We start from the raw sequence: 22100 nt of genomic DNA, 5'->3' as shown, positions 1-22100 counted from the left end.
AAGCCATGAATTGGCTAGTTAAGCTTTCAGTCTTTTACTTCAAAAGTGAGCAGCCGTTTTTCTAGAGCTTCAGATCTAAGCTTCTGGTCTTGTAGTGTAGATTCAATCTAACCTGTTTGTGAGTCATGCTTCACTGCATCACTTTTTAATGACACAACTTCTGCTGAAATCAAGTCTAATTTACTGGAGAACTCAGCCTGAGAGTCAATGATCTTGTCCAGTTTGTCACCAAGTATATTAAAAAATTTTCAAATGACAACTGACTGACGTACCACATCATTAAATACTGTAAAAACCATAATGAGATATGTTCAGTTCATTAAGTAAAGTAAGTAAGTAAGACAACACTAGACCCTTAAGGTCGGAACCAGCGGTGCTTATCTCCCTTTCATGGCCCTTCAGCTAGGAAGTGCAATGGGGGCTGGGGGCCAACCATCCTGTGCATCCTGTATCTTTAATTGGGGCAGGCCCATGCTATTGTTGGCAATCACTTGTGAAAGTGGAGCAGAAGACCTGCTAAGATACCATACTTCAACATCCAACAATAAATATTATCCAGTTTATCCAGAGCCACTCTAGTCTTTTTTTCACTAATGAATTTGCAAAGAACTGTAAAATGTATTACATGCTCATGGAATGAATGCTCATTCAATGCTATCAAAACACAAGTTGTGCTTTACCATGTAAAAAGTTGGGTAGCATACTAGAAATGCTATTTGGCAGTTTCCATGGCCTAGTAAAATTTGTTGGCAGATTTTGCCCGAAAATACCAGTGCTTCCACTACCCCCAAAGCTTTGGGGATTTTTCCCAAAACTTGTCTTCTCAAATAAAAAAAAAATGGTTCCACGGAAATCTCCTGTTGTTTAGGATTGCTACTCCTAGTGACAATTCACCCCTAGTAACTATCACTTTCTCTTGACTTGGCATACAAAGAAAGGGATGAATGAGTTGGAAAAACGATTTGTGCGTGAAGGAGGTGCTGCTAATCTGTCAATGTTCTTTGACCTAGTACTTTGATGTTTCACTAAAACTGGTGGTAGTATTGATCTGTGTTTATCACTTCTGAGAAGATATTGGCCAAATTCAAGGACCAAATTTGAGACGACGCTCTTGAAGAGAGGGAATTTGTAAAGTGGATAATGCTAGCTTATATTCAGTAAAAGCATCGCACAATATTACTTTGACTGCTCTTTTTTGTGTTGACTCAAGCTGGTCACTTAGGTAAATAGTGTTATTGACTTGTGGGCGCCATACAGGATATGCATACTCTAAAATTGGTTGGATGTAAATGAGATTGGCTATCCTTAGTTGTGCCACTGAGAAACCAAATCGACGCATTAGTGTAAGTTTCCGCATCGCACTTTTTGCCTTTTTGATAATTGTATCGACATGAAGGCTGAAAGAGCAGTTGATGCTAAACTTGACACCAAGCACTACTGCCAAAGATTCACTTGGATAAGGAGTAGGAGGGCACACAAAGTCTCTCTTCAGGGGATTAAAGCAAGGGATTTTAGTATTTCCTTTATTGATTTGGAGGCTGTTTGTAGTACATTGATCTTTAAAGTTGTTGATTATTTCGTTACAGAATTGGGGAACAGCCTCAGACTTCTCAACAATGTACTTCAGTAGAACTGACAAGTCGTCTACATACTTAAATCTTTCTTCATAGCCGGAAAGGATGAAATTTATCACTGCCAAAAACAGTAGACTAGCGAGCTTAGTACCTTGTGGGGCTAAGCATGTAAGCTCGACCCATTCGGAGTTGGTATCTCAACGGAATGGCGAATAAGATCAAAAGCCTTTCGGTAGTCTACGAGAAGAAGGTCGACTATAGCACTTCCTTGGTCAAGCCACTCAACAATGAGATGGTACATCCATACTAAATAAACAGTTTTGCTGCTGCCTCTTAAACATCCATACTGATGCGGGTCTAGATGTGCAGAGATCTGTGACATAAGTTTGCAGTAAATAAACGTTTCTGCCACTTTAGAAAGGTTCGGAGTTATTGATATTGACTGGAGGTGATCACAAGATTTTCCACACCTTGCTTTGGAATAACGCGGACATATGCTCTTTTCCAAGCACTAGGGAATACTTGCTGACGGAAACATTGGTTGATTACACTGAACATCTATGTTCAGTGTAATTTTAAGCATTGATGCAAAGAGGTTTATTTTAGATAGCTGAACTGCGAGTTTAAATATTGTTTTCTTTTGCTATTCTGTTTAAATTTCAAAGGTCTGAAAATATAATAGAGTTAGAGTATTCTCTGCAATTTGGTTTGACTCTTATTTTGTCTTACTCTAGGTTTTTGGCATATTATATTACTCTTAAATACATAGTAATTGAATGCATAATAGATTAAAAGGCACTTATGTATTATACTGCCAATACTTAAGTTTATGCTCTGTAAAACTTGAGAACAAACCGGTTTTATCTGTTTGTATTAAGAACCAATTAGCTTATGCCCAGTGGAAAAGTGCTGGGTGACAGAATACATTGGAATTATATAATTTGGGGTATATGTTTGCACATTAATCCGGGTGTTAGGTTAGTTTAGGTCAGGTCATTCCCCCCCCCCTCCCCTATTGTGTAAACACATAGCCCAAATTTGTTTTTAAAGCATAATATTTTCATCATGGTTTGTTATCTTTCATTGAGATTAGTCTAACCTGAGTGCTCTTCTTAAGTGCTGGCAGTATAATACATAAGTACCAAGTAAAGGAATTGATCTTTTTGCCGAGAATCTTCACCATTTAAACATTTGTTGAATTTTGTTTCATGTGGTATGTAAAAATTAAGTACTTTTCTTTTTCCTTGATAATTTTATTTTGCATATAAGCTTTTTATCTTCAAATGTATTCCCCTTCTCCTCCTCCCCTCACCATTGCTATTCTGGTGTCCCCCCTGCAATATTTTTGGCGGGCGTCCATACTTGATTGAGTGGTTAACTACAGTCTATGATCTTTTTGTAGCCTAGGAATGTTGTTAAATAAATGAATGAAATTTTACAGAATATATATTCTGGTCAAACTAGGGCATTAGAATTTTTTCTTTTTAATACCTAGTCTTACCTCCACAACTTCTAATGCTTGAGCAATTATTAACCCTGTATGAAGGCTAATCTTGATATAAGAACAATAGAATAAAAAAACTGTGGTAGAATTGGATTTGCCATTCTCAAACTTTTCCTAAATATAATATTCTTACCATAAAAATTGCAGCTCCTCCCCTCAGACCTCGGAATGAGACATAATTAAGCTATAGATTATATTCAAACTTGGGGGACAGTTGATTAAAATGGAAGCAACCCTGAAGAATAATCCATAAAACCGTGTATTTTATAATCAAAAGCAAAAATTTAGTAATTATTTCCAGGTTGTTTTCTTGCTAAGTTCTATATTATTTTCAGACTTATTTTTGTACAAACGGTTAATCTTTATTTCTTGCTCTGTTACCTGATATCTGTGTTTGAAGATTGATAAAACAATTTGTGATAATGAATCGTAAGTAACTCAACCCCAGAGTAACCAAACTCTAAAAAAGAGCAACTACAAAACAAAAAAAGGTTTTTTCATTTTCGATATTCTTTTTCTTTACCGGGTGATGTATCTCTTCTCGCAAGATTTATGCATTTCTTCTCACGCTCCTGCTTTTTAAAACTTGTTCAAACTAAAATCTCATTGAGTTTCAACGTTGCTATGTGAAAGTTTACTTTTAGGTTGTTGTTATCCATCGTCCTTGTGGACAAGTGTTTACTCACTCTACTTTTCTTCAACTGAAAGCGAATATTTGTCCAAATCTCACACAAATAGCAGGTAATGGGACCAACCAATAAAATTCGAAATTACATTTCAGTATTCTAAAATCTTCTCTGATTGGCTCTATTTTATTTCAAATAATGTTTTAAATTCTATTTAGTCTTCTTTTTACAGTTAGGAGACACGGGGCTCAAGGACAAAGTTCAGAATTTTTTTCATCACACTATCCTTACTATTGTAATCTAGTAACTATGAGCAGCAGAAGCCACTCTAGATCTGATGGTGACTGGATATGCCCAAATTCAAAGTAAGTGAGAACAGTAGTAGCATTGCATTTTTCTTAGGTTTAGGCTACTAGTTGGTGTTCATTATTTAATATTTTTATCTTCAGCCATTTTTTGATTGCATCAGTGGGTTCGAACCTTGATAGATCCTTTTCAAATAGATGAAACAAGTTTTGGAACTAGCTTTTTTTAATTATGTACTGCATACAGTTCTAGTAGCTGATACAGTAGGCCTAATTGAATTATACCATTAAATTTAACATGCCTAAGTAGAAGTTTCAAGCCCTTATTTACAATTTTGTTTTGGGGGAGGGAGGATGGTAAGGATAAGAAATTATTTATTTGTGAGCACTGAAGTACTTACGTAGATAAGTACTTACTGGTAAGGACGTATTCAGGATTTTGTTTCAGGGGGGGACAATACATACCTGAAATGTATCAAAAATTGTTTGTATTCATTTTTGTTACATTTTTACAAGACGCACAAACATTTGGGGTTATCCACTGGATACGGACTTGGTTACTAGCATTCTTTCAATAAGCACTACAAAAAATGGGGGTTTGATCCTACTCTCTGTGGCTATAAAGAAAAGAATGCTAAGATGGATAGATATGGTTTTTGTGGATGAAGCGAGAATGGATGTTGGCCTAATTGGATTATACAATTAAATTTAACATGCCTGAGCAGATATTTCAAGCCTTACATACAATTTTGGGGGGAGGGGGAGGATGGCTAGGATGCATTTTATCTATAGTTATGCTTTTCAAATTCACACTGGTTAATTTAAAAGGTAGCCTTTTATAACTTGGATTTTATAAAAAATTCTTCATTTATAAGCACTAAAGTTTTTAAGTACCCTTTTGACCTTCTTTCAATAGGCTGTATGAATAAGGGGGAGTTTAATCCTACTTTTAGGGCTATAAACAAGGGAATGGTAAGGTGGATATGTAGGTATCAAGGGAGATAGGTTTCCAAAGTTTTTATTTTTAGTAATCATTGCCTGGTTACTTTTGGATGTTTCTTGTAAGGGATGTTTATCAAACAATAAGCTTTCCAGAACTGGTCTGATCCTACTCTCCTGGGCTGTGATGGAAGAAAATCTGGGCTGGTAAATTCAAATTTCACAAATTAATGATGATAGGTCATGAAGTATGAAGCTTTGAATAGACTGGGGCAAAATAGGAGCATTTGTAGCTGTTTTGGCGTTAGGTGCCTAATTGCTGTGATAAGTTCATTTCCAAATGTATTATCTTGGTCTCATTTATGTTTTATATATTTCTAGATGCGGAAACATGAATTTTGCTAGAAGAAGTGTATGCAATAGATGTGGCAAAGGTATGGTAGCAAGGTAGTGTACTTTTATAAATTAGAGTAGGCTATTATAAGCTCTCTGTGCTTTTAAACCCATCTTCATCTGTTCTTTTTTGACATTACCAATAATTAATGAATAATTAAAGGAATGAACTTGTCATGGTTGTCATGTACACACTTTTTATGTTAAAAATTTAAATTTCTGAAGAGAAAGGAAAACATGCTAATTTTTTTTTTATTTTCTGTCGGTCATGTGCTTGTCCCCAAAGCAGAAAGATTTTTTGTCACTTTTTCATAATCTTGCAGGAGACAAAAATAAGGATTTTAAATTTTTTGCAAAAATGTTATTTCTCCAGGGATTTAATTTAAAAAAAGACTACACAACTTAAAATGTTCAGCTGAATAATCTGGATTCAATTTGGTATATTCGCATAGAATTGAAGTTGCTAGTTTTTATACTAGAGGTAATTTCTGTGTAAGATCAAAACAGAAACAACAAGTGTTAGTTTGATATTGCATAAAATGACAAAAGAAAATGATTGCAAATATACAAGTTAAACGTAAACAAAAAGTATAAATCAAGTAAGCAAATACCAGAGATATTTTCAATTACATTAAAAAATAGACTCACGTCCAGTAAATAAGCAAAATACAGGACAAAAACTGAGAAATTTAGCATATATTGCTCAAATTTAAATATTTTTGGGGGGTTTTGGTGTTTCATTTCGGATCCTTAGAAAAAAAAAATTCTGCAAAGTAAACATTTGGACACTCGCCTATTAGGGATTTTTTCTTACATTCTTACTCATTTCCAGGAAGTATTAGATATGCCCTTTCTTTCCAGGCATGGCAATATGTATAATGCAAAAGTGTGGGGTGTACCCTTTGGCAGTTTTTTTTTTTGAAAAACCCTCATATATTTCTTGGGTCGCCCTCAAGGGTGCCAAGAGAAATTTTCAAAAAAGTAGATGAGTGCACAGAGCTGGAAAAAACTCGAGGGTAGGCGTCAGGTTTGAAAAACAAAGCTTGAGAGAAAATTTTCAAACTTTGTTAAAACGTTTTATATTATTATAAATGTTCTGTCTTCTATGAGGAGCGGGGTTAATCCCCCCTTCTGTACTTCCTTAGGGTGCCTCCAGTTGCATTGTTCATCAGAGTTCAAAAACCTGCGCATTCAGAATTTATATACTATGTTTTAGAAAACATTGTTTTCTAAATGCAACAGTTACGTTCTCTAAGCTAGTTTATAACTTTGAACTTAGGTGCAAAAAGAGGATAAAAAGGATAAAGATCCCCTTGAGCCATTGCTGGCGCATGGGGCGTCGAGTCGACGTTTCAATTGCTGGGTGTTTTTTACAGGGACAAGTAGCAAACTTGTCCCCCAACCTATTTTTTCTTATGCAAAAAGAGACATAAGAAAAAAAACAACAAAGTAATTTAGTAATAATGCGTGTGGAGATATTTAGGGGATTGGGAAAAGATAAAAGATAAAGGTCATAGCAAGGAACAAAAGTAGAGACGCTTCAAAAAAAATAAACAAGAGTTTTATTAGAAACGCATCCTATGTATAAACATTAACCTAGACCTTTCAAACATATTTTAGATGTTGTTTATTTAATATTTATAGCTATAAAGTTTTTTGAACAGGAAACTCTCAAATCTATCTTGCTACTTTGTTGCTATTTATATCATGTGTATATTGTTTTGTTTAATTGTTGTTTTTTTTTGTAATTGACTGAGTGGTTTCAAGTACAGTTATTATAATTATTTTACCATCCCCCCCCCCTGTTCTTACTTCTCGATAGCATTTCAGCTGTATGCATCTTTGTCAAAATTTGTATTGCTGTTGTGTAGCTTTTGATTGTCACGAATATACGAGATGCATTTTTACATTGAATTGATTTTAATCAGTTATACGTTTTGTTCATATTCTAAGGTGTATAATTGAATCTATATATCGAACGTAACGTTAGTAGAATGTAAAATTTCACCTCAACTACCGAAAAGCATATGTAGTGCTTTACCTGTCATTAGCTTACAGCGTAGCATCATGAAGACCGTTCCCTAGGCCAAGTTCAAAAATGCTATGTCATTATTTGTTTTTTTATTATAGGAGTCTCAGCGATTGAGTGTTCAAAAAAGAAAGTGAGTTCCGTCAATAATTATTTATTTAAATGAATCAAATTGATTAATTAAATTTTCTTGTGATTAAGTAAAAACTAGTTACCTGATGCTTTCATTAGATCGTGATTTGATAAATTATAAGTTAATTAAATTAGCTGATTGAATTTTCTCAATTATAAGTTAATTGAATTGATTGATTGAATTTTCTCGTATTTTGTTTTTTTTTAATTTTGAATGTATTTATTTGAATAATTCAAATTGTTTTTGTTCTGTATATGCGATCACAATGTGTTCCATTTTAACCGGATCCATTCAAAAGTGGATTACAATGCAATCAATATTTGACAATGTTTTTAAAGCAGAATAAAATGAGGATGCTAGAACATAGGAGAACATGGTTTCAAAAGATAAAAATATTCTAGACTTATACCATATGGATTATTTGAGTCTCTTCGATAAAATGTTAGTTATGAATGAAATAAGATGATGGGTGCCAGAATAGGTTTGAAAAAGTAATGTTTCCAAGGGACTTGCTTAGACTTGGGATAAATGAGGGGCGAAGAGGGAATGCTGTCTCTCCCCTTCCCTCTTTGTCTTTCTCTCTCTATTCTATGATCCCCCCCTTATTTGGCGACTATCAAACCATAAGTCCTCACTAACAGTAAATAGAAACATGGTACCAAGAGACAAAACTATCCTAGACTTAAACCATGTGGATAATTTGAATATCTTAGATAGAATGTTAGTTAAATGAATGAAAATTATCAAATGAGTTCCAGGTGTAAGATTACAGTTGAAAATTAATGTTAACAAGATTTAAAAAAAAGATAAAGGATACGGCATTAGACTTTACAGTCCGTACCGGCGGTGCTGATCTCCGTTTCTTGGCCCTTCAACCAGGAAGTGCAATGGGGTGTTGGGGGGCCAGCCATCCTGTGCTTTCGCACACCCTTCCTGTTTACCTTCCCCAGATTTCTCCAGGTACCCATTTAGAGCTGGGTCGACTCTGGCTAAGCTTACAGAGTCACGCCACTGACCCCCGTCCCAAACTGAAGAATTGGGTACATTGGGATTCGAACCCGCGTCCTCTCAGACAAAGGATCCCGAATCCAGCGCACCAACCCACTCGGCGAGTTAATTTCAAGTCAACAACTCGCCCAGTTAATTTTGTTAACAAGATTAATTTCATTAGACTAGAAATGAATGGAGGTGAAGACTATTTATGACTGCTTGTATCTCTGTTTCTTTTTCTCTTCATCCATGGCTGCTTGCATCTTTTTTCTTTCTTTCTCCCCCTTTTTCTCTCCATCTATGGCTGCTTCTATCTCTCCCTCTTTCTCTCTCCATATATGGCTGCTTCCCCATCTATGACTGCTTCTATCTCTGCTTCTTTTTCCCTCCCTCTTTTTCTCTCCATCTATGGCTGCTTCCCTATATATGACTGCTTGTATCTCTGTTTCTTTCTCTCTCCATCTATGGCTGCTTGTATCTCTGTTTCTTTCTCTTTCCCTCTCCATCTATGGCTGCTTTCCTATTTATGGCTGCTTCTATGTATCCTTCTTTCTCTCTCCATCTATGGCAGCTTCCATATGTATAACTGTTTGTATCTCTGTTTCTTTCTCTCTCCATCTATAGCTGCTTCTCTATTTGAGGACTACCCCATCATAGGTCCTGAGTTACAGTAAATAAAAAATTGTTGATTATTTGGTACATTCAATTTTGCTATAATCCGGGAGCATATCATAATCAGGACTAGAGGTAGAATTGGCACTCCGACTGGTAAAAACTCTGGCAACGTTCCATTACTAAATGAGGAGATACCATCATAGACAAGGGTAGCCTTTTGTCATTTCATTTTGCAAAATTAAATTCGTAGCTCTATTACGGTTGGATTAGAATTAGATTGAAATTCTGAAATAGCTAATCAATTTATATGTGTCAAAAAGCTTTAGATGCTTGTCTCTTGGTAACAGGGTGTCACGTGGTGGCATGCAATCGCTCAAGACCTTTAAATAGTGCCCATTCAAGATTAAGGTTTATTAGTTGAATATATATATATATATATATATATATATATATATATATATAAAATTTACAATAGAAATTGCTGCTGAAGAAATCAACGTATAGCAGCTGATGGACTCTACTGATAAAGGAAAAATTTGAAAAATTAATAAATTTGAAAAAAAATCTTCAGAGATATCCATGAAAAAAAAACACTTGGTTAGAAATATCGGAATTTTCTTGAATTTTAATCTATTTTTGAGGGTCCACTCCGGGAGAAGGCGGAAGAGGATGGGTGTTTTCGGGTACTCTCACGTCATTGAAGGCTTAAATCAGTTGATCACCTGTATTTGTTCCCGTAGGTAGATCTTTATTGTGTCTTACTCCTCATAATCAAATCAAATTTTATTGATTTTAAGAATAGGACCACTTTGTCATACCGGCATAATGCATCGGACTTATGGGAAAATTCGGGATTAAGCTTGAGATTTCCTAGGGGACTGGCCATACATCCCTCAAGTATTTTTTAGCTCTAGTGTTAAGTTGTTTGCCTTCAGTTTTTAATTGAAATTTTGATCTCAGAAAAGAAAGTCGGGAATGGAAACTCTAAAAGTCTTGGCGTTGAAATTGGATCACAAGCAGCTGAAAAAAGCAAAGGTCTGTTCAGTGCTGAAGACTGGCAGTGTGCCAAGTAAGTTTCATTTATTGCTGTTACAGCTTTAACTTATATCTTAATTATTTCATTTGTTTCAGAGATATTTCAAACTAATATGCTTTGTTTAAGTAGTTTAATTGAATTATTTTAGATTGGGTGCTGAATAAACTAACTAAATATGGTTTTTACTTGCAACTTTAGGTATCTTCTTGAATGTTCAAAGTATTCCTTGATACTTATTGTATTTACCTGGTAAAACTGTTAATAATACAAATAAATGGTATTTCGAAAAAAAAAATTCCATAGTTACCCTTTTTTGAGTTATCTGAAGCTTGCTGGTTTTTTTTTTTGGTTGCTGGTATTATAATGAAGCCGTTGAACTTGGTGAGAAAGAACGATCAAAAGACGTTGCTCTATGAATTCTGGATGGAATGTCTGATTGAAACAAAAATTCCCTGAAATCTTTTTAGGGGTCTTGACAAACATGTGTTTGGTACAATGTATGATTTGGAGTTGCAAACGCCATCGAAATGCTTATCAAAACTCTTATAAAAAAATATGTGTTTAAAATCGACTAATCATTTATTTCGTCTTAATCCCGCGTTCAACAGAGCTTATTGCGATTATTCATAATTAATTGCACTAAATTATTGAGTAAGCGTAATTACTGTGCTCTATTAAACGCGATTGAAATCTATTGAAATCTTGCAAACTCAAAGAACTTTTGAAACTAACAAAAAAATATTATTAGCTTATACTGATATATAAATATTCCAAAAATTGTCTATCTGTAAAAGGACGGATCGCAGCTTGTTGAACTTTGAAGTACAATAAGCAAATAATTAATTGCAATAGATTTTTCAATAAGTACTTTTGGACATAATCTGATAATTGCAATTTAACTATTGAATATAATAAATTGTGTCAATCAATTCCAATAAGCTTATGAAACGCGGGGTAATTTTCAGTCCTGATTGACTCTGAATGACCAAAAAGTGCTAAAATGGTACTTCAATAATTTGTTTCTTGTCATAGCGACTGTCAATTCTTACTGAATCGAAAGAGCTATCCTCTTGTAAAATAAAAAGTATCAAATAGTCCTAAATATTCTATTTGGTAAAAAAAAAAAGTTTCAGAACAGATTTAAAGAAAAATACTGAAAAATCCTTTTATTTTAAGAATTTGTACTTATTTGTTATTACTTTATTTGTTGTATAGAGGATAAGAGCTATCCTCTTGTAAAATAAAAAGTATCAAATAGTCCTAAATATTCTATTTGGTAAAAAAAAAAGTTTCAGAACAGATTTAAAGAAAAATACTGAAAAATCCTTTTATTTTAAGAATTTGTACTTATTTGTTATTACTTTATTTGTTGTATTTTTACTTAACTCTTAGATGTGGTAACGTAAACAGGGGCCAGAAGGAACACGTACAATCTATGTAATGTTCCAAAAAATAGACAGACGAACTCCTTCATATACGTAAATATTTTCGTTTGTTTTAAGTTTTAATGTTGTTCCTTACTTTCAGTTGAAGAAATTAGTTTTTTTTTTTTAATGTCTCATTGTTTTGTTTAAATAATGCTGGAAAATCTAGCGCTCCCTTTATGGAAAGGGGCGGTAATGCTCCAAAAGTTTGTTAGTCTGTCATCTTCCCTTTTAGACAGTCTCCTTGTCCTCTCTTTCAGCCTTTTGATGAATTCATTCGGCTCTTTTTCGTACCATCTTTTTCGAACCGTCCGAGTGTTGAACAAATGGGTTTTTGTTTGCTTTTATATTATCTTGAGCGCATAAATTTAAATGCGGAAACATTTCAAACTCATTTTTTCCCCAATTTTTTTCAAAAGCTCCATTTCTTATGAAAGCTTTCATATTAGATTGTTGATTCACTAAAAATATTTTTAAAATAAGATTTTTCAAAAATATTGAAAAATCCTTTTATTTTAAGAATTTGTATTTATTTGTTACTACTATTTGTTGTATTTTTACTTAACTCTTAGATGTGGTAATGTAAACTGGGCCAGAAGGAACACATGCAATCTATGTAATGCTCCAAAAGTAGCAGAAGTTGAAGAAAGAACTGGCTATGGAGGCGGTTTCAATGAAAGAGAAGGCATTGAATATAAAGAAAGACAAGCCTCTGATGATGAATATGATGAAGTAAGTTCTTGAATCTCTGATAAAATCTTAGATTCTATTTCTATATAGCATGGACGGATAGCATAAATAGGTCTTTTTTTCACGAATAAGAAGAGGAAGAAGTTTTGGTAAACCTGCTTTAATGTTTGAAGTTACATTGAACCCTTTTAGAAAGTGTATCCCTGATAAATTTTTTTGTCCCTTGTTTGCAACTGATAGTTAATTGCCATGGAAGATACAACTTTTGACCTGTGGCACTAATTCACAAAAAATTAGGTGAAGTGGAAGGTTTTTTTATTATTAAAAAAGGTTACTTTTAAAAGTCTAGGGTATATTTTTTTCGTTTCCTTCAATTAAATTACAATAATGTTTTTTTTTCAAAGTCAGGGGGGAGGTTAATTTAAATTTTTAAAGAAATAAATAAAATCTTTCTCTCGAGTATGCTTCTGTGTGAGGGGAGGGGTAACTTATGCTAAAGGATTTTATTTACTTTTGTTCTTTTACAGCGGGGGGGGGCAAGGACGCGGAATGACAGCCTCAACTCGAAGGCATCAAGGATTAATTACATATTCCTTAATACCTTAAAACTAAGTTTGTTCCTCCTTATTTTATCAACATATCTGCTTTTCTAATTCTAAAGGGCGAAAAGTAGGATGCTAAATCTCGCTTTGATACTTTTGTTAGAGAAGTCTGTGATTTCGAGAATCAGGGTTTGACAGGAGCTGACCTAATGTTACTGAAACGAGACGTCACCTTTTGACAATAAGTTTCCCTTGTTGCTCAAGATGGGATGCTGCAATTCTCCTAAATGGGGATTTCGGCTATGGTGACATCAATGATGTGGTTTTCCTTTGGATTTGACACCATTTTCGAAGGATTCAAGCAATTTATTTAAATTCGCATAGATTTGTTTTTGGACTGCGGACCTTTGGTCTGCATGAAAAAAGTTTTTTTTTTACAAATCGTTACCATTAAGCAAAAATAAAATAATATTTACTATACCAGAATCAGCTTTAAAAGGCGATTATTCCTCACGTGACAATTTCTTGAAATAGAGTTCTTCTTTACTAGGTTGCAGTGGATGCCACGACCGTGATCGGATTAATTCTATTTTCCATCAACTCATTTTTCGGCGTTTTAAAGACACTGAATTAATTCTTCTACGCAAAATTTAGTAACTAAGAGCTGGTAGTGTTGAGCCAGTTCCTTACACAATTTATCCTACTATGAATTTTAAAGTTAATGATTGACATTTATGATACACTTGCTATTCAAGCGATCGACGTATCTTTTCCCTTTTTTCTCTGATTCACCCTTGCAATAGATGGATTTTAATTTTGTGTTGCGACCTTTCCTAGCTGTCCATGCCTACCTGATTACCTACTTTCACCTATTTGTTACTTTTGTAGGTTTTACTTTATTATTTATTAAATAAAAATTTACAATATGTAACAAAATAATACTTTTCTAGATTACTCTTTACTCTTTAATACCATTACTCTTTCCGAAACAAATATACCCTCATCCAAAATTCAGACACTTTTACTTTTTTTCGGAATTTAGTTCTGTGCAACTATGGTTATAATAAAATGTATTCCCACATTTTTTATATTATAACACAGATGGATTACTAGGTTATTTTTTTTAAGAAGTTAAGTTTGCAATTTTGAGTTTAATGATGGTAGATGGTATTAAACTTACCTAAGCTATGGATGTCAAATGGTGGATGTGAGAATATATTATTTTTTAGCTATTTTAGTCAAAAAACAAAATGAACTAAGACACTTATCAAAAATATCATGTTTACAAATATTTCAGTAGACTTCTTTGTTTCTACACTATCCTTGTTTACAGACACCCTTCAGTTCTATTTTTCATGAATTGTTTCATTTGTCCTTTCTTGAAAATTTTTGATGCAATCTCATTTTCTTCCTTCTGTAATATTTTTGTTTACTAGTCCAAACCTAGTAAATTTACATGACATTATAAATCTATACATAGGGAGGAAGACCCCTGTAAGGGGGAGGGGGCAAAGGACCTCTGTAATGAAAACTTCAAAATGCACTTTCTTTGTGCATTTCACCTCCCACTGAACACCCTCCCCCCTACCAAGGGTCTGACCTGTGTGCAAACATTACCTGTCTATTACTTAAATTTCTAAGAGCTCAAGAACTGAATAGTTTTATTTTCACTTCTTTGTCTTCTATGTATAGAAATTGGTCCAAAATAGCATTTAAACTAGAGAAGATGAAAGACAGAGCATTTTCTTGTACTGGAGGAACTTTCTAAATAGGCTGTAATTTCTCCGTAATCTTCTGAACTTGAATAATACGTGTGTTTTTACTACTTTACCCAAAGTTTCCTCAACACCAGACTCTTTGAGCGCATTTTGGCGGTTTTACCCAAATTCTTGCGTCAGATATTCCCCACCTAAGATTGATGAGAAGAAATTGACCTTTCCTTGGGGAGGGGGAAAGAGAAATTAGTGGAGTCTAAGAACATAATTTATATTGGTCTTAATTTGTCTGTGTTGGCGTTGTACACGCCTTTGCTCTGACATTTTAATTTTTGCGAAGGAGCTTGTACTTGGATTGTCCTATACAAGTCTGGGTTTTGGAATTCTTGATATTCTTTTTTCAAATGACTCTTTACCTTTACAAATAAAGTTGCTTAACTCGAAAAAAGATATTCTGTTGAACATGGATAAATTTGCAAGTTTGGCAAAAAGTCTGCAGACACATTTACACTATATTTTAAATAGAAAGAGCTTAACGAATGTAGCACAGATTTGATTTCTGGATACAAATGGATATATTATAGTTTCTATATTGAAAAGAGCATATGTGGTAAAAAATGACTTGCGTATATACACATAACCTAAACTTACAACTGATTTCCCTTTTCCACCGTCTCTGCTCGAAATATCGAATTTCTTATAATTTTTGTTGTACTTGCATGTTTCATTTTCAAATTTGCACCTCCCCCTTCTAATAAAGCTCATTCATACATATCATTCCCACAAGTGCAAATTCTTCAGATAAATTTTAAATTGTCTTTACGGAGCAATGCGTATAATTGAGTTTATTTTCACTTTTCAGTTTGGGCGCAAGAAAAAGAAGTATCGTAATCGAAGTTCTGAAAGTGGAAACGAATCACGTGATGAAAGAAGAAGTTTTACCAGTAATAAGTATCAAGTGGGCAACGGAGATTCGGACGATGATGATGATGATGACGTAATCTTTTCGAAAAATATTTAGTCTATCTTACTCGCTCTAGGGTTACACTTGTTCATTTGCATGCAAAAATCCATGTTATTACAACCCATGGCAAATTTATTGCATGCAAACACCCATGTTATTGCAACACTACTATAGACTATATCTATTATAGAGAAATTTGAAAGTCATAACTGCTTGTTGGGTGCATGCCAATACTTTATATTGCTAGACTCCTTATATTACTAGATTTTTAACACCTTGTACTACTAGACTGCCTACAGATTATTTAATTAAACTTAAATTTTCCGTAAAATGCCGTTAGGAAGCCGAAATCTAAACTGACTTCTCGTTAATGGCAATAACAAAAAAAAAAAATCTATAAAATGGAGTGATTCGACCGCAAAATACTCTTTTTTTGTATTTTGCTTAAATTTATTTTAGATGGTATTGTGACTGCCATACTTTTTGAAAAGCCTTTCTGCCAAAAACCTTATAGAAAATCCTTTATTGATGCCGATCTATATAAAACTAAGAATATTTTTTTTTGCATTGTCAACAAAAGGCAGCCAAAATATCAATAAATAACAGTTGAAAATATTACTGTTTCAGAAACTAGTACCAGTTTTAGTGACTCAACAATTAATTAGTCCGAAAAAAAACACGCTATTCTATTCTACCAGAAGCCTGTAAGAGCCGAGCTCTATCTATATATATATATATATATATATATATATATATATATATATATATATATATATATATATATATATATATATATATATATATATATATATATATATATATATATATATATATATATATATATATATATATATATATATATATATATATATATATATATATATATATATATATATATATATATAGCATTTTTCCTATTCACATATGTTATGTGAAGGGAGATGGGGGAGTGCAATTACCTTGACCACAGTGTCAACACAATAGAGAACTACCATATAGTACTATTTAAGCCAATTTGGTAGCACTTCTTGGCATTAAATAGGAATTCTCAAATAGATTTTCCGATTTTGCGTGAAGAAAATCCATTTAGTTGAACACTGCTCTCTATTGTGGAGATAATTTTGAATTTTGAAAAAAAAAACCCACAAAAACATCTGTCCATGAAATTCAAATTTCCGCGACAATATTTGGTAATATGCAGTGTAGGAAGGTGCCAATTGGGGAAGGGGATAAGGGGGAGAGACAATTACCCCCAGTTTGAAAGTCACCCCCAGTTTCTTTTCAGTGTGAAAGAAATGCCGCTTCCACCTATAGATTCTGAACTTTTTTTGGGAATCTAAAAACAAGCAAGAGCTTAGAGCTCATATGGTATGAGCTCTAGCAAAGTTCTAAGAATCAATAGATTGATTTAAAAGGAAAATCAGAGGCTTAATGCCGGTCGGGATTTAAAATAAGAGCTCTGAGTCATGAAGTCCTTCTAAATATCAAAATTCATTAAGATCCGATCACCCACTCGTAAGTTAAAAATACCTCAATTTGTCCTCTCCCTTCAGCCCCCCAGATGGTCGAATCGGGGAAAACGACTTTATCAAGTCAATTTGTTCAGCTCCCCGACACGCCTACCAATTTTCATCGTCCTAGCACGTCCAGAAACACCAAACTCGTCAAAGCACTGAACCCCACCCCCTAACTCCCCCAAAGAGAGTAAATCCAGTCACGTCAATCACGTATCTACGACGTTTGCTTCTTATACCCACCAAGTTGTATCCCGATCTCTCCACTCCAAGTGTTTTCCAAGATTTCCGGTTCCCCCTTCAACTCCCCCCAATGTCACTGGGTCTGGTGGGATTTAAAATGAGAGTTCTAAAGCACAAGATCCTTTTAAATATCAAATTTCAGTAAGATCTGATCACCCGTTCGTAAGTTATAAATACCTCATTTTTTCTAATTTTTCCGAATTACTCCCCCCCCCCCCAACTCCACCAAAGAGAGCGGATCCGGTCCGGCTATGTCAGTCATGTATATTGGACTTGTGCTTATTCTTCCCACCAAGTTTCATCCTGATCTCTCCGCTTTAAGCGTTTTTCAAGATTTCCGGTCCCCCCCCCCCTCAAGGACACTGGATACGGTCGGGATTTAAAATAAGAGATATGAGTTATTAGTTCCTTTTAAATATGAAATATCAACTGATCACTCCTTCGTAAGTTAAAAATATCTCATTTTTTTCTAATTTTCAGAATTAACCCTCCCCCCCCAGATGATCGAACCGGGGGAACGACAATTTCTAATTTAATCTTGTCTAGTTTCTGATACGCCTGCCAAATTTCATCGTCCTACCTTACCTGGAAGTGCCCAAACTAGCAAAACCGGGGCAGACAGACCGACAGAATTTGTGATCGCTATATTTCACTTGGTAGATACCAAGTGCCGTAAAAATTCCTTTGCCCCGCCTGCATGTTCCTGAATTGGTGCCCGTGATAGAGCTTAGATTACCAGATCCACAAATAAACTGCCAAAATATTCATAATCGAAGTTATAAGATGGAGTTTTCTATGGTTCTACACTTCATGAAACCAAATTGAGTCGAAAGTAACGATTTATTGAAGTTTAAGATGATCATAAATTCTATCACGTATACCCGAAAATCCGCAACATAACGGGAAAAATAAGGATATGTCAATTCTTAAGATCGTTCTTATTAACACTGAAAAATAGGAGTTATCCTAGCGACTTTAAAACAATTCAGAAATCTACCAAATTTAAAATATGCGATAATAAGTGGATTGGTACATCTTAGGAAGAATTTTGTGTAAATCATCCTGATCGACGGTTTTCAAATACATTCAAATATTGATCGACATTTCCATAACAAAACCATAGGAGGATAATCGCTCCCTTTTTTCGGGGGGGGGGAGGCTTTGGATATCAGATTAACGCCCTTTTTGTAACCAAGTCGTTGATGGAATATATGAGATAAAAAAGTCACCACGATAAGATAGATTATAATAATAGTAACACAAGTATTCTGTAGTCACTAATAATATCACTCTTTTAATTACCTTTAGTAGTTTTGAGGGGTAACTACACACTTCTTTAAATTATTCAAAAAATATTGTTTCCTCATGTTTTCTAAAAGCTCATTAAGGGCATTCTGGTAATTTATATAAATTGTTGAACAAATTTTATTATTTTTATTATTTAAAGCATTTTATAAAGTTGACCCATCTTATCCCTTTTTATTGATTGTATACGACTTGGCTTACAAATCTTACTTATTATCGAAACCAAAGAATTAGTTTATAACTTTTAATGTTTAAGTGTCTATAATATTTAAGCGTCTAAAATATATATATATATATATATATATATATATATATATATATATATATATATATATATATATTTGAAAGAAATTATTTGATATTAAGTGTGCATTCAAATTGAGTGCCCGAAACATAAATTTTGTCAAAATTCCGAAGTAAAAATTCAAAATTCAAAGCTCCATGCTGTAATCGCTGCTCCTAGATCTGAAAAAGTTAGATTCAAAAAGTTTTTGTCGATAAGGTTCGATGACTATGTAATAGCTAATAGTACAGAATAGATCTTAAGATTTAGAGACCTGTAAAAGATATGTAGATGCAATAGAATACAGATCGTGATTAAAATCATCAATCATAATAAAGGGTTGTGAATCAATTGGTAATTTCCCGAGCTATATATCCATGAAAGTTGGCATAGAGCCGGTAGAGCCTATATAAGGATATATTCATCCCTATGTTTCAATTTAAACTAAATAATGAGTGGTTCAAATAATGTTTTTTATGTACATACAAATAAAGTTTTTTGAGATTTCAATGTCCATGAAAGATGGTGTGCAGCCAGAAGGTAGTCCATCAAACACAATTTATATTCATCCATTGCTTTCAGTTTAAACTAAAGAAGAAATAAAGTTTTGATGTAAAACTAGGTTATTTCTTACCTTATCTTTGATATCACTTAAGGTACAGGCTCCATTTCCTCTGTGCTGTCTGTTAAGGTGATTCCATAAGGCGTTCTTTAAAATGTTTCTGACTTTGGGGGTTCGTAGAGAAATCCTTCTCTCCCCCTCCAAGTAATTTTCAAAGTGCTTGATACGCCCTTTGATTTTGGGGGGTGATAGTTTTACTATTCCCGTGTCTCAACACACATTTTGCTGATGATACGGCAGTTTCAGTTTCTGAAAAGAATGACGAGGAGTTGGAGGCAAAACTGAATACTGCATTTTCTAATGTTCTTGATTGGTGTTCTTCAAATTTTATTGCTTTGAATGTATCAAAACCAATTTCATAATTTACGGCAGAAAGTCAAATATCTGCCCTCGTATTACCCGAGTTACTTCTTCAAAGTATCTATTATCAATATCTTGGGTGAAAATGATAAAATACCTTGGACTTGTGATTGACGAAAGCTTATCTTTTAAAACGCACATTCAAAATCTACGCTTAAAGATTTCAAGGTATGTTGGTTTAATGCGAAGGTTGAAGCTTTGTTTGCCCTACTCTGCTTTACGAAGTATTTATTTTGCTCTGATTCAGACTAATATTAATTATTGTTCTCTAGTATATTTATCTACATTTAAAAGCCATATTAAACCAATACAGATTTTACAAAATAAAGCCCTAAGAATCCTTAAACTTTTTATTCCATCACCTATTGAACTTCCAAATAAGTCTTCTACAGCATCTTTAGATACTTCTCTAGATATACTTCCAGTTTCTAAACAATTTGCTTTTGGAGCAATTCTTTTCAAAATCAATTATGACATTAAGAAATTACCGCCACATTACTTCCATCAAAGTTTGTTCTCCCAATCACAAGATTTACATAATTATAACACTCGACAAAAAAAGAGTATCTACATTGACAAGTATAATACTGAGATATCTAAATTCGCTCTGTTTGTGTCAATAGCTCGGTGCTGGGATGCTCACAAGGCTCTCTTATTGATAAATTTTCCTCTATCCATTTAATAAAAAGGAAACTTAAATTTCATTTAGTTCAGGATTATTTTTAATTAAGTATCTTTTTAGTAAGGCAAAGTTATTTGTATGGTTCGTTGCTCTGGGTGATTATTGGCCTCTCAGCTATCTTCCAGTATTAATTTATATTTAATAATATTGAAATTTTTAATTTCTTCAATAGTATTGAAAGATCCTGGGCTAGCTGCTACTTTCATATTATTGTTGTGCTATTGTATCCTTGCCGTCATGTTTATCTTTGTATTGTAGTGTATGTTGTTATTGTATCTTTGTCTAGGCCTAGTTTTTCGAGCTTGTCTCCCCATGGGCCTATGTCATATATATACATGTATGTGTGATTAATAAATAAATGAACTTGAACTTCGTATTGTTTCTTTTTAACGTATCTTTATTGCTAAAAAAACTTATTTTGTATTGATATTGCACTTTTTCCAACTACACGATAATTCACTGGCAATTCTCGGGTAAGATGGAGTTTGCGGCACCTTTGTGTCATTGTTTCGCCTTATCTGCTGAATGATATTTTAAATTTGTATTTGGAGTGCTTCTTCAGTTTTATTGAATAAAATTTTAGGAGGAGGGAGATTTGTCGAAGTATGACTTGAGTGGTTGGGATGAAGAAGAATCCGAAGAAACTGCCAATAACTCCAATGAGGCATACATTGCTGAGAAGGAATATGATAAATATCAAAGAGGGACTCTATATGAAACTGGAAACGAAGATAGAAGCCGAGATAGATATTATTCGAAAGCATCTCGCTCCAGGAGTCGTTCAAGGTCACGGTGAGTAGCCTTACTTAATTAGAAAGCATAGTAAAGAATAAATATATATCCATGTCACTTTTCTTTTTTCATGGAAGAGAGCGTTCCACTTAACTTCAAAATGACATCAATAGTGATATCTAGTTCCCGTTGTTAATAGGGATAATATTATTTTATATGTCTAGCATGTTCACAAGGGTTTTGAACCGGTATGGACATCCATGCTATAACATCAATCACCAGCTGAATAACTTCAAAATAACACCAATTGTGATATCTAGTTCCCGGTTTTAATGGGGATAATATCATTTTATATGTCTAGTGTGTTCACAAGGGTTTTGAACCGGTATGGACATCCATGCTATAACATCAATCATCAGTCAAATAACTTCAAAATTACATCAATATAGTTCCCAATTTTAATGGGGATAATATCATTTTATATGTCTAGCATGTTCACAAGGGTTTTGAACCGGTATGGACATCCATGCTATAACGTCAATCATCAGTTAAATAACTTCAAAATTACATCAATATAGTTCCCAATTTTAATGGGGATAATATCATTTTATATGTCTAGCACGTTCACAAGGGTTTGAACCGGTATGGACATCCATGCTATAACATCAATCATCAGTTTAATAACTTCAAAATTACATCAATATAGTTCCCAATTTTAATGGGGATAATATAATTTTATATGTCTAGCACGTTCACAAGGGTTTTGAACCGGTATGGACATCCATGCTATAACATCAATCACCAGCTGAATAACTTCAAAATAACACCAATTGTGATATCTAGTTCCCGGTTTTAATGGGGATAATATCATTTTATATGT

At 33.8% G+C, this 22100-nt stretch overlaps 1 protein-coding gene across 3 annotated transcripts in view; it reads left to right on the top strand.

The window, feature by feature from the left end:
• LOC136031409 (zinc finger Ran-binding domain-containing protein 2-like) overlaps window positions 1-22100 on the top strand; it is a 40684-nt gene that overhangs the window by 13491 nt on the left and 5093 nt on the right. For 2 of the 3 annotated variants that reach the window (XM_065710958.1, XM_065710957.1), the window contains 6 exons: window positions 3937-4069; window positions 5330-5382; window positions 10069-10177; window positions 12141-12300; window positions 15378-15512; window positions 21072-21280. In XM_065710958.1, coding sequence (XP_065567030.1) covers window positions 4014-4069; window positions 5330-5382; window positions 10069-10177; window positions 12141-12300; window positions 15378-15512; window positions 21072-21280 — 722 coding nt within the window. In that variant the 5' untranslated portion in view covers window positions 3937-4013. The remainder of the gene's footprint in view (window positions 1-3936; window positions 4070-5329; window positions 5383-10068; window positions 10178-12140; window positions 12301-15377; window positions 15513-21071; window positions 21281-22100) is intronic. The other variant, XM_065710959.1, reaches the window with a different exon arrangement.

The sequence above is a fragment of the Artemia franciscana genome, chromosome 9 (assembly GCF_032884065.1).
Source record: "Artemia franciscana chromosome 9, ASM3288406v1, whole genome shotgun sequence".
Lineage (NCBI taxonomy): Eukaryota > Metazoa > Arthropoda > Branchiopoda > Anostraca > Artemiidae > Artemia > Artemia franciscana.
Note: the sequence above shows the minus strand (reverse complement) of the source record. Positions and strands in the feature narration are given on the sequence as shown.